The 14488-nt window shown below is 32.8% G+C and overlaps 1 protein-coding gene across 1 annotated transcript in view; it reads left to right on the top strand.

Moving 5' to 3' along the window:
* Positions 1–4004, top strand: part of LOC111719342 — an 81709-nt gene extending 77705 nt beyond the window's left edge. The window contains 4 exon segments of the mRNA XM_031942126.1: positions 1237–1316; positions 1318–1436; positions 3816–3936; positions 3938–4004. Coding sequence (XP_031797986.1) covers positions 1237–1316; positions 1318–1436; positions 3816–3936; positions 3938–4004 — 387 coding nt within the window.
* Positions 4005–14488: the final 10484 nt, after the last annotated feature.

Genomic DNA, 14488 nt, shown 5'->3' with positions numbered 1-14488 from the left:
AAGAAAAACCAAACATGCTTAGAAAAAATTATGGAAACTTACTTTAACTTCTTTGATGACTCCATGATTTTATCAGATTGGTTAATTCTTTCTATATCCTTTATAACTACTTAATACTGATCTGTCCATACCTTCTTATACTGTGAAATTCTTGTTACACTGAAAGTTTTGAAATTAACTTTTAAAATTTAATGTCTGTAGCTTAGGGGTAACATAATCTTATCTATAAAACTGGAATAATCATTGCATTCACTTTATAGATTTAGTATGAAAAACAAATGTTATAATATGTAAAGAACTTTGGAAACAGTGCTCTTCTAAATGAATGCAAACTATTATTATGTCAGTCCTCTCTTCAGTAGTAGTCATGATAGATGATTACATCAAAGAATAAAAATTAGAATAATCTTCCCACACTATTTTGCACAACAAATAAGGTAGCATAGTATTTTTATGATAAATTTCTATTCTGAAATCATGTATAAATTCAAGGATTCAAAAGTCATTATTTAGCTATTTGAAAACTATCATTAGGATGTCAATTGCTAGGCAAAGAGAGCTATAAAATTACATTGTAAAAATACAATAAAGTCTCAAATTTTTATTTTTAAGTTTTTTTCATTCTTATTCAGTCAATAAGCATAAAATACTTATTGTCTGCATAACACTGTGCTTAAGGATTGGATTGTTTTTCACTTTCAAGAAAAGACCTAGTCATTTGTGATCAGAATCATTAGCAAAAAGTGAGCCATCAGTCAATTAATTTCTTGGCCATTGACAATTCTTGAAATGGAAAAAAAAAATTTTGTTCCTCAATCCAATCTAATTGTTCAAAGAAAGTATTTAACCATCTTTGGGAAATTATTTTAAGAACTCTTGCTATATTTTAAAAATCAATGAAATTTTTATGAAAACTTTCTCCCAAATGAATTCAAACCCAAACTTACATTCATTTTAAAATCCCAAACTATTTTCCAAAATATTTCTGGCTCAACTTTTTTATTATAACTCAAATTATAGCATATTACTTATTATTTCCAAATAATGTTTCTAAAGACTTAAACAATTCACATCTTACATAATTAGAATATTTCTTTGTTGTCAATATTTCACAATTGCTCTTTTGCCCAGAGACGTCCCAATTTTTTTCTTCATCTCTTTTTTTTTTTTTAAAGAAAAGAATGTGATATATATTTCCTGGTAAATATGAACTAAATCTATGTTATTTTCTTGTAGGGAATTAGTAAAATGGAGGATCAAGGAAACTTGCTATTAGAGGAAAAACTAAGAAGAACATCAGAGCTACTTGAAAAAGTGAGAGTCATTACAAAAACATGAAAATGAGATTGCTGAGATTTCTGAAAATGAGAGTGAATATAAGGGAGTGAACAGCTCTAGAGTCCCAACTGCCAGACTATTAAAATTTTTAGTGAACAACATAAATAATATGAATGAGGATTGTTCCCAAGCAGATATGGACTTTTCAATGTTTTAGACACAAATGTAAGGAATCTAAAATGCAGTTATCTATCTCATTCCCAGATCTGTCATGCACATGGTATATGAAATAAAATAAATCACTGAATACTTCATAATTTCACAGAGATCAGAATTCCCCTTAAAATGAAGAGATTTAAAAGCAATACCTATGGCTTAACAGGTATGACAATCTACCACACCACAGGCATTATAATTTTGGCGAGGGAAAGATTAAAAAAAGGCATATGCTAGATTTAATAAAGTTAATAAAACTGAATAATTCCCTGTTGTTTACAAAGTACTTTTCTGGCTTGGGAGATATACTAATTTTAAATAAGACTTTGCCTTCCAGATGCAAATAATCTAAAAGGAAATAAAAGAAATGTGTAGCTAATATAATTTTAAAAGTTCATTCTCAAGAATAAAAAAAAAATTTTCACTTATTTCCATAAGAGATACAAAAGAAAGGGCAAAAGTGAGATAAATCAATAGCAACAAGAAATAAGCATTTAATAAGCACTTACTATAAGCCAGATACAAAGTTCTGCAAGTATAAAGAAAAACACAAAGAACTATTGCCTTCCCTTGAGGAATTTACATTTTAGTACTGACAGACAACTTGTAAAAGGAAGTTGGAGTTGGGAAGAGATGAAAATATGTACCATTTTAGAGAATATTCAAGAGAAGATTCAGTAGTATAGCCTGGAGAGAATTGAAGATGTAGGTGACCTGAAAATCCTCCTTAAAATGGAGATTCTAAAAGAAAAGAGCCAATCAAAGGGAAGGACCAAAAATTTGAGAAGCTTCTGAGTGTAGAAGAGAATCAGGAATAATGCCTAGATCAGCAAAAGGGAGAAATGTTATCAATAAGTTCATGGAGCAGAAATAGAGGAATACCTTTGTAATGCCAGAGAAACTGAGGCAAGATAGAGATTAGAGAGTTTTTAATATTTTATTAATTGGAGAGTATAATTGACTGGACAGAACTCTCATCTCAAAGTATCCAGTGATGAATGGGAGAATCCCAAATCTTTATATACCCTTTTCAGACAAAGAAGGGGAAAGAAGCAGGAAATTTCTTTGCAGACCCATTTGGTTCTGTCAGGATGGGGGGAGGCTATAAATTCTTGCTAAAAACCAGAGTCAGGATGTCTGAATAAACAGAAATAAAGATGTCAATGAGGTATCCGGGATAGTCTTATCTTTTGGAATATTTTAGAGGAGGTAGTGCCATAAATTCTTGAGGGCAGAAGGAGTTAGGAATCAAGAAGTCCAGTCTTCCCCTCTTCCTGAGTCTCACATTGACAATTTATAACCTTAGAGCAAATGATCCTCAGTCTTAATGGACCAGAGGGGGGTTTTACAACTAAGGGGATTGAGGCAGAACAGTTAAGGAAACTGAGATAGAACAAATCAGGGAAACTCAGGACAATAAGGGAAACTACTGCAGGGAAACTGAGGTAGAACAGTTCAAAGAGACTGTGGCATAACACCTTCTCTGGAATACATTAGAAAATGCTTTAAGTAGGAGGTAGATTCAAGTTGGGTTTCGGATAGAGTAGTATTTTATAGGCAAAGAAGTTCAGTAAGAATATTCCTGACAAAGAAATAACATGGTCAAAGACACAGAGACAATGCACAGAGTATAGAAGAGTTGCAGAGGTAGCAGTGGGTGTTAGAGCAGAGAGTACATGGAATGGGATAATATGAAATAAAGCAGAAAATAAATGGGTGGTTATAGATTATGATACACCATGAGTGCCAGGCAAAGGAATTACCTAAAGGAGTCACCTAATAGTGAGATATTTTTTAGCATTGTAGCGAGATTACTTGATCTATAAAAATACAATATTATTGTAAATAGAGACATACAAAGTCATATTTATTTTTGCAACTAAAAACAGGCAACAGAAGGAAGACAAAAAAATTATATTAAGAATGAAGGAATTCCACAGTTCAGTGAAAAGAGGACCAAATTTGAATTCAGCAGACCAAAGCTTGAGATCTGGTTCTTTCAGTTATTGCCTACATAAATGTCAGCAGACAATTGATAAGCCTTTAGTAAGCATCCACTGTATGCCAAAAATTATGCTAAGCATTAAGAATATAAATACAACATATGCAATATATAATTTAATTTAAATATAGCAAATTATACACTCTCTACTTCTAAAAGCTTACATTATGTGACTTGGTTTCTTCCATTATAAAATGAGGGGATTGGTTTAGATTATTCTTAAAATCTCTTGCAAATATATCTAATCCTAGGATCTCATGAAATGACATTTAACAAATGTTTCAAATCCCCTGTCATAATGATAATTATAATCAATCTTAGATATACATTATCTACTATAATATATGTAACATACTATTTGTGCAACAAGGTGTCCACCAGTTACTTCAAATAAATGATGAAGAAAGGATTGACTATCAGAAACATTTAAAAATAAAGAGAAAACATCTTTTCCTATGAAGCAATTTTTAAGGATAAGCCAGAAGATTTGAAAAGTTTTTTAGAATAAGCAATTCCTTGTTTAGAAACTGAATTTAGTATAATCACTTTCAGAGTGAATCAGAGCACAAGCAATTCTCAACTTCACAGTTTCAAAGATGAGTTTCTAACTAATCCTATTTTATTTGAGGTTGAGTATGAGGAATAAAAGAATTACAGAATCTAAACACTGAAATGGAATTTAGAGGTCATATATCCATAGTTGTACCCGAACAAAACCATATTTGACAAGTGATGATCTAGTCTTGGTTTAAACATCTCCAATGAGAAGGAACCCACTATCTCCTAAGGAAATCCCTTCCATTTTGAATAGTATTAATATAAATATAGATACTTTTTTCTCAAATCAAGCCTAAAGTTTCTTTTCTGTAACTAAACATTGCTTCTAGTACTTCCCTCTCTGATCAAGTGAAATATGCTAAATCCTTCTTATATATAATAGCTCTTCTGACCTTTGATGTTGTTTTCAATTGTGTTCAACTCTTTGCAACCCTTTGAGGGGTTTTCTGGGCAGATATACTGGAGTGGTTTGCCATTTCCTTCTTCAGTTCATTTTACAAATGAGGAAACTGAAGCAAACAAGGTTATATGACTTGCACAGAATCACACAGCTAGAAAGTATCTGAGATCAGATTTGAATTCAGGTCTTCCTGATGTCAGGCCAGGCTCTTTATTTACTGCACCACCTTAAAAAAAAAAAAAAAAAAAAAAAAAAAAAAAAAAAAAGGCAATAAATATTTTCTCCACCTCCAATCAAGTTTTAAACATCACCAGTTTCTTCAACAATCCTCATAGCTCATGATGTAGAAATCCAACTCCATTTTGGTTACCTTCTTTTGGAAGCCCTCTGGCCTATACAAGTATTTCTTCAAAAATTGAGCCTAATACTCCAGCTATTGTCCTACCAGAGCAAAGAACAAAAAGAAACTATCACCTCCTTTGTTGGAATCTTTACTAAAGTGTTAAGACATTTCCTTACAAAGTATTATCTGATTTAAGAATTTAAGAATAGAATTAATAGTTATATATTTCTTCCTCTAGACTTTAGGGAAGATGTAGCAGTAATCGTGATCTGAAAAGAAAGCATTTACTATTTCTGCCTTCCTGCATTTAATTTTGAGGTATTTATGTTCTGATATATAGTCAATTTTTTTATAGGTTCCATGAACTGCGGATCAGAAAGTATACTCCTTTCTGTCACCATTCAGTTTTCTCCAAAGATCTATCATATCGAATTTTTCTAATATTTGATTTACCTCTATGCATACTTCTATTTATCAGATACAGATAACATCTTTCTTATATTCTTTATTTTTTGTAGTGTTTTTGTTCTTTAAAATATAATGATGGTTCTTTCTTGGAGAAGGTTGGTTTCAAGAGCTCCCTCTGAATGTCTCCAAATCCAAAGGTTTGTCCTTCAAACTCCAGCCACCACCAAGGTGGAAGATGCAATGAATGTCTCTTGCCTCGGAGAAAGAGCTTGTGGGCTTCCTCCCAGAGTGCTCCTCTCCAACCTCAGTCAATGTTCTGAAGTAATTCTCTTGAAGCTCCTCTGAGAGAATGGGATTATGGGTTATTTCCCAGAGTGCTCTCTTGCCCTAAGAACTTTCCAGGGAGGTGTGAATTCAGTTCTCATACGAAACCATGAAATCTCCCAAATGTGTGAACTCCAATGAGTACTTAAATACTTCTTGCTTACAAGAGCTCTCTAAAGGCTTGAACACAAGCATTATTGTCTGTCAATATTAGCAACTTATCACCTTTTAACGATTCCCTCTAAGGTGTGAACCAATAAGCATTTTATCAATTCCAGGCTGAATTATCAATTCGTGGTACTCTCTTCCCTTCCCTACTTTGAAATCACCTATTGTTAAATTTTGCTTTCATGAAGATCCACCTTCTCTCCCTTCCCCCTCCATTTGAAAAACCTGAACAAATGCAATCTGTCATAAGCTTTTTAGTAGAGCACAATAAATATTGACCACATCAAATATGTCTGTCTTTCTATCTGACTTTATATATAATGACTCATTCTGTACTCTCCTGTTTTTCCTCTGTTCCTGTCTTTCAAAATTTTGTCTTTACAATATTAATGTATTACACAAACTGTTCACAATTCTCCTCACTTCCCTCTGCATCAGTACATGCAAGGTTTTTCTGAAAGCATTCTCTTCAAAATTTTTGAAATTCTTAAAATTTTTTAGATTCCCAACTCTTTCCCTTTGTTCCTTCCTCCTTACCTCACACTAGAGAAAACCACCAATTGGCATAGGTTGTGTGTGTATGTTTAAACCTAAATGTATGCAACTAGAAAATTGTCTAATCCCAAGAGATATGACCTGCTACCCAGTCTATGCTCAATGGGATATTTGCTCATTTGAGTAGATCCCACACTTGTTCTCTACCTCTATCACTTGGCTCACTGGAAAGCTTGGCTCTTAAGAGAAGGATCTTTTCCCTGTCCTCTGCATCCGAGTTAAAGAGTGGTGCACTTTTTTTCTGACCACCTCAAAATTAAATACAGGAAGGCAGAAATAGTAAATGCTTTCTTTTCAGATCACGATTACTGCTACATCTTCCCTAAAGTCTAGAGGAAGAAATATATAACTATTAATTCTCTCAAATTTTCTTTGTAATGATTCATCTTATATGTATTTAAGCACTTTATTCTGATAATGGGTTTATTTATCTTTGCCAGACTGCTAAAGGAGCCCACCATAACAAGATGGTTAAAATTCCTGTTTTCTCAACAAGATGGTTAAAATTCCTGTTTTCTCAACATTCAAAATACAAATCCATCAAAATTTTCTCCTAGAATATATATGTACATTATCACCAATGGAGTAGTGATGTTGCCCTAAGAGTATCTTTATATAAGGCTAGCAACTTAGCATTTGAATGGCATCTTACATGTACACAGTTGTATGTTATCTTTCCCATTATAATGTCAGCCCTATAAAAGTAGAGATAATCTTTTGTGTATTTCTATGTGCTACTAGCACTTAACACAGGCCTGGAAAATGATAAAAACTTAACAAATACTGGTTGAGGGAATGTCATTAAAATGATCTGTCAGTTCAGGTAAGCCATAGATTTAACCTTTTATCTTCTTATTGAATTGATGGGTAAGTTGCCTAAATTCAAGATATCAATTCAAATAGATGAGTGGCTTTGTGAGCCTATAAATAACTTGTTGCTAAACAATTTGTCAAGACATATTCAATTTCAAACTAATCTTTTCAATAGTTTATAGGGTAAAAAATTCTGGTCAACTTATAATGGAAAACATTTTCCTTTTAATTGTAATTTAGCTATTTTTTAAAAACTGAACTACTCTGGTATGCTAAATGATACATTAATGTTTTGATATATGTGGGATTCCAGCTTAAAACTGAAATAAGGGTTTGGTAATATTCTGTACTTAATATGTTTCCTTTAGTAGTTTCAATTATTTTCAGAAAGTATTGTAGATCCTAGAAGAATCAATTTTAAATATTTTTTACTAGTATTAAGTAACAAACTAGCAAATCAATAAAACACTAATGGTTTCATTCCTTAATTTGCTATCTGGAACAAACCTGTTTATAACAATGTTAGTCATGGTTGTAAGTCATGAAACCCCATTTGGTGTTTTCTTAACAGAGCTATTGAATTGGTTTATCATTTCCTTCTCCAGTTGATTTTATAATTGAGGAAACTGAGGCAAACAGAGTTAAGTGACTTGCCCATGGACATACAGAGACCAGATTTTAATTCAGATCTTCCTGACTCCAGGTCCAATGCTCTAGTCACTGTCCTGTCTAGCTGCCCTATTATTAACAAATGTCCTGACTATTAACTGATATTTAGTACATTCTCTGTTCACAGCCTATTAAGTGCATCTGCATCCTGAATTACAATAGTAATCATTCATGAAGAACTCATGTTTAAACATTCAAAATATTTAGAAGTTTACTATTCTTAATAATAATAATGTTCTGTTTTTATTGTTATTGTTATTGTTCTATTTTCAGTGGTATCCAACCTTCCATGAACCAATTTGGAGTTTTCTTTGCAGAGATACAGTGGTTTGTCATTTTATACATGAAGAAACTGAGGCAAATAAGCTTAAGTTACTTGATCATGATTCCTTAGCCAGTCTGATGCCAGATTCAAATTCATGATGATCAGGCAGCCTAACTCCAGGCACTGCTCTCTATCCACTGTACCACCTAACTGTTTAATTATAATAACTTACATATCTATCATACCTCAAGTTTTACCAAGTACTTTGTCTATATCTTCTCAATCGATCTCTGTAACAATCCTTTGAGTCAGGACATATACTTATTATTAAATCCATTTTATAGATAAAGACACTGAGCCTCAGAGAGATGGAGGGTTTTGCACAGTGTTATAGTTTAGTAAACAAGAGTTGAAATTGGAAATGTAACTTTGACGTTCTTATTCTAAAACCAGTACTATATTCACTACCTCACAGCTGACATGACTATTTGTAAATATTCTGAAGGTGCCAATGAAAATAGAAATGTACATGGCTTGTCACTTGTACTCAAAGAACTTCTTACAATTTCTTATTTTTTTCTTATTCCTATAGCAAGTACTTCCAATATAATATTGAATAATAGTAGTGATAACTGACATCTCTGTTTCCCCATTCGTCTTATTTTGAAGGTTTCAAATTTATTCCTGTTATAAATAATGCTTGCTCTTGGTTTTAGATGGATACAAAGTGTCATTTTAAGAAATTCTCCATTTTTTACTATGCTTCATGTTTTTAATAGAAATGACATATTTTTTCCAGTATCTTTTGAAATAATCATATGATTTTTGTTATTTTTATGGTCAATTATTCTGGTAATTTTTCTGATAATGAGCCAAATCTTCATTACTGGTATAAATCCCATCCAGACATAGTGTATAACCTTTGTTTTATGGTGTTGCAATCTCCTTATTAGCAAATTTTTGCATAAATATTCATTAAGAAAATTGCTCTATAGCAATTATAGAAATTATAGAAAACTATAGTTTTCTTTCTGTTTCTGTTGTCTCTGGTTTAAGTATCAAAATTATGTTTGGCATAAAAAGTATTTGGTAGGACTCCTGATTTACTTATTTTTAAAATGGTATACATGGTATTGGGATGGATTTTTTCTTAAAGATTTGGTAGAATTCACTTGTAAATTCATCTGATCTAGAGGATTTTTTTTTCACTTAAGGAGCTCATTGATGGCTTATTCAATTTACTTTTCTAAAAGAGAATTATTTAAGGATGTTGTTACCTCTTTTGTTAAACAAGCAGTTAATATTGTTGTAAATGTTCATTAATTTCACTTCGATTGCTAGTTTTGCTAGCACTTAATTGGTCAAAATTATGCCCAATAATTGCTTTAATTTTCTCTTCGTTGATAGGATTCACCCTTTTCATTTTTGATGCTAGTAATTTGGTTTTCTTGTCTATTTTTATTGGGTTTTGCATAATTATATATTAGTTCAATTTTTTGAAACTAATTTCTTTCCATCTGTCCTTTGATTTTCAGGATTTTGACATGGGGTTTTTAACTTGTTCTTTTTCTAGGTATTTTTTGGGAGGAAGAGGGTTGTTAAGTTCAATTTTTTGTTTGTTTGGTTCATTTTTTTGTTTGGTTGGTTTTTTAATAACATGCCCAAGTCATTGATCTATTCTTTCTTTGCTTTGTTGGCATATGCATGTAGAGATATAAATTTTCTGTCCAGTACTGCTTTGACTACATCCCACAAATTTTGGAATGCTATCTCATTATTTTCATTCTCTTTTGTAGAGAACTCTCAGGAAGCTAGAGACTTGGTAACTGGAATGTTCCCCTCCTTCTAATATTAATCGAGCTTGCATTTAAGGTTGAAATCATGAGAAAACATAAGGTCCTGGCACAATTACTGGGGCATTGTGAACTTTACACAAGATTGAGTCCCTAGAAACTAACAACATGCTTCAGAGAATTAGATCATAGAAAACAGAAACCAGGGTTGGTCACAGAACAATGCTTTTCATAATAACATGGTTTTAAGATATATAAGCAGCATGATTTCTCTTAATAAACAGCCCTATTGAATTATCAGAAACCCCATCTCCTTCTTTTCAACCACCCCTAGCTCATTTGTGTTGTGCTGGTCACAACACTTTTTAACAAAATTATTGATTGTTTCTATGATTTGTTCTTTGACCAACCCATTCTTTAGAATTAGATTATTTAGTTTCAAATTAACTTTTTTCTTTTTTTATTAAAGTTTTTGATTTTCAAAACATATGCATGGATAATTTTCAACATTCACCCTTTTAAAAACTTGTGTTTCAAAATTTTTCCCTCCATTCCCCCCACTACCTCCCCTAGATTGCAAATAATTCAATATATGTTAAACATGTGCAATTCTTCTATGGCTCATTACTAAAAATACTTTTTAAAAAAAAAAAAAAAACTTTTTTTTTAACCTTATGGTCTGAAAATTGTGCATTATTTTTTCTGCATTTGGTTGTGAGATGGGTTTTTTGTATTTTTTCCCCTTCATACATGGTCAGTTTTTATGAAGAGGTCATGTGTAACTGAGAAAAATTAAACTCCTTTCTATTCCCATTCAGTTTTCTTCAGAGATGTTTAACTTTTCTGTGATTCTATTCATCTTCTTGTCTTCTTTCTTATGTATTTTATGATTATTTGTATTTTACTATGAGAGGGGAAAGTTGGAGTACTCCATTAGTACAGTTTTACTGCCTATCTTCTCCTGTAACTCATTTAATTTTTCCTTTTAATGATTTGAATACTGTGCCACTTGGTGCATGTATATTTAATATTAATATGACTACATTGTAAGTGTTCCTTTTAGTAAGATGTAGTTTCCCTGATTTTCTTTTTTAAGAGGTCTGTTTTTGCTTTTTTTTTCTGAGATCATGATTACTACAAGTGCTTTTTATTTTTACTTTTGCTGAATCATAATAGATTCTGATATAGCCCCCTCATTTAACTCTGTGAGTGTCTCTTATTCAAATCTGTTTCTAATAAACAACATATTACTGAATTATGGCTTTTAAGTCATCCTACTATCTATTTTCCTTTCATAGGTCAGATCATTCCATTCATATTTTTAGTCATGCTTACTTATTGTGCATTTCTTTCCATCTTATTTTTTCCTCTTTATTCTTTTCTCTCTCTCTTTTTATCCTGTCCCTCTTCTAAAATCAATTTTGCTTCAAACCACTGCCTACTTTTATCTGTCCTGTTTTTTATAATCTCTCTAAAAAGACTCAAAAATAATAAAGATTTTTAAAATTATTCTTCATTCTTCATTTGGACCTTATCAGTTCTTTCTCTGGAAGTAGATAGCATTCTTTATCGTAAGTTGCCCCTTCTAATGTCTGATAATTTTCCTCATTATTCCTCTCCCTTTCCTCTTCTCCCAAGGCATCTCTCTTTCTTATCTTTCTTTTTTTAATTTAATTTTAATTTAATTTTCAATTAATTCAAGCCAAAGTGTTCACTAAAGTGCTGATATGTGTGTGTGTATGTGTGTGTATTTTTATTTCATTTTCTTGCCGAAGCAATTGGGGTGAAGTGACTTGCCCAGGGTCACACAGCTAGAAAGTGTTAAGTGTTTGAGGTCAGTTTTGAACTCAGATCCTCCTGACTTCAGGGTTGGTGCTCAATGTACTGCGCCACCTAACTGCCCCTGATATTTGTATTTTAAAAGTCCTCCATGAGCAACAAAGCAGAAAAGCACTAGAACATAGAGTACTTTTAGTATAGACTTAGTTGTCCACTTTCCCCTTCTTTCCTTTCTTTGTTACCAAGATTTATGAGTAGCATAAGATAGTATTTCCTAGAAAAGAAAAAAAAAAAAAAAAACATTCTGGGACAGCTGAACTATTGCCCAAGATCCAGAACTACTTCCTGGTTCCTTTGCTTTTCTGGGTCTCTATTCTGTTTGGCTACGGTGCTTCTTGGACAACTATGTGGTGCAGTAAATAAAGTGCCTCATATGCAGTCAAGAAGACTCATTTTTCTAACCTGGCTTAGAAACTTAACAGCTGCATGACCCCAGGTAGTCACTTAGTGCTGTTTGCTCAGTTTCCTCATCTATAAAAATGAGCTGAAGAAGACAATGACAAACCATTTCAGTATCTCTGCCAAGAAAACTCCAAATGGGACCATGAAGTATCAGATATGGCTGAAAAATGATTGAATCACAAAATGATGCTTCTCTGATCTAAAACCTCATCATATTCATCTACCCACTCTATGCCTCCATGAAGGTTATTGAAAGCCCTATCAAAAACCACGCTTTGATCTGCTAATTCTGATTAATGTACATGGTTTTGGTCAGCCTGAAATCTCTGATTTATTCTTCTGATTCTCCTTCTACTATCAGAAATTGGATGAGAAAACACCTTTTTGGCTTCTGGTTCCAAATTACAAATTTAACCACTTGCAATATGTGCTTACACAGATTTTGAGGGCAAGGAGTGTGTGGGATGATTGTTACAAGGACTGCCTCAGTAAAGTCAGGTCATAAATGAATTGTGCTAATGGTATAAATTAGGACAGTTCCAGGAACAGGTCTTGTCAATTCTAATCTTGTGCTCCATCTACTGGCAAAATGCCTGAAGCACATAAGTATATAAGTGGAGACAGACTAAGTTCTGAACTGGAAACAATAAAGAAGGGAAAGTGTATGTCTGTATGTCTGTGTTTGTGTGTGTGTGTGTGTGTGTGTGTGTGTGTGTGTGTACGTGCGTGTAAGAAATCAAGAATAAGTAGCAAAAGAAGAAATACTTGTGGACATTGTAAGTTTGGGAAAATAGGTAAAGAATAAAAATAGAAGGCATCTACTTTTTGTTACTCATAATTTTTAATGCTATAAACCAGCTCCCAGTAGGTGGTGGTAAAGTATAATTCAGACATCTTTTTGAAAGGGACAAGAAATCATAGGATTCTCGAGTTAGATTTGGAAGGGATTTTAGTGATTATTGATCTAATTTTACACATGAAGAAACTGAGACCCAGAAATGTGAGCAAATTTTGCAAAGTCACACAGGGAGATGGAATCATGATTGAAAGGCAAGTTTTTTAACTAAAGTCCAACCTATTCTACACTGCACTATACGTCCTTTCATTTATCAAGATTATACTCTTTACAGTCAGAGGGGCTTGGAGATGTGCTTTGCAGTAGTAGTGATGATTGCAAAACAATGGCAAATTATTTTTTTTTAACTATATTTTTGTGAAGTCCTTCTCCAAAGCCAATGGATTTCCAAGAGATGGTACTCTAGCAAAAAGGCTGCCTACAACAGCAAATAGCATAACATTATAATACAAGAAAACTGGATCTTGGTTTCACATAACACATACTAGATATGTTGCACTAGGCAAGTCACTTAATATCTCAGACCTCTGGGTAGTTCTCTAAGGCCACAAGCTACTGAGAAAATGTAGATCTGCAATTACAAAAGAAATTCTTCTGGGAGTTCTTTATATCAAGGATCACTGTTATGTATGTGCTAAGGAAGTACTATTTAATGAAGTCCATTCCAGAAAGGTTTTAACATTTATTAAGCACCTTTTATGTCTCAGGCACTGTTTTAAATGTTGGGGATGCAAAAATAAACAACAATCTCTAGCCTGAAAGAGCTTACAATGAATTGATGAGACAACATTGTGAACAAATATGTAGAAAGCTAGTCATATGCATGCTAAATAGGAAATAACTGACAGGAAGAAGGCTCTGGAATTAAGAGGGGTTAGGGAAGCCTTATAATAAAAGGCAGTATTTTAGTTGGGATTTAAATAAAGGTAGAAAAATCCATAGGGAGAGTGGACAAGGAGAATGATCATTTCAGACAAGGAAAGATAGTCAAAGAAAATGCAAAAGTCAAGAAATGGAGCTTCTTATTTCTGCAACATTCAGAAGGCCATGTCATTGGCTTGCAAATTATGAGGCAGAGTGTAAATACAAAAAGAGCAGAAATATAGGGGGACTAGTTTATGAAAAGCTGTGAATACCAAACATTTCCTATTTGCTACTGGAGATAATAGGGAGCCCCTCGGGTTTATTGAAAGGATGTGGAAGAACATGATCTGTGTTTTAAGAAAATTACTGAATACAAGCCAAGCTATAATTGATTTGTTATTTAGAGGACTTCCCTAGTTAATTGTATAGAAGCTGATGACCACAAAGTTGGTCACAAGGATCATCTTACTTTTGACAAATATTGCCTCCATGATTCTTAAATCATAACTCTAAGATAATTAAGTTGAAAAATAGTAGCTGATCTATCTGTCAAGACAGAATTTCTTCATCAAGATTTCCTTCCAGAAGAATTTATGACCATACAGGGATATAAAATGGATAATTTTGATTACATTAAATTTTAAAAAGGTTGAACAAACAAAATCAATGCAGCCAATATTAGAAGTGAAGCAGAAAACTTAGAGGGGGAAGGGATTTACACCAAGTTTTTATGAT

Source organism: Sarcophilus harrisii, chromosome 1 (assembly GCF_902635505.1).
Source record: "Sarcophilus harrisii chromosome 1, mSarHar1.11, whole genome shotgun sequence".
Lineage (NCBI taxonomy): Eukaryota > Metazoa > Chordata > Mammalia > Dasyuromorphia > Dasyuridae > Sarcophilus > Sarcophilus harrisii.
This window is presented reverse-complemented; position numbering and strand designations above follow the sequence as displayed.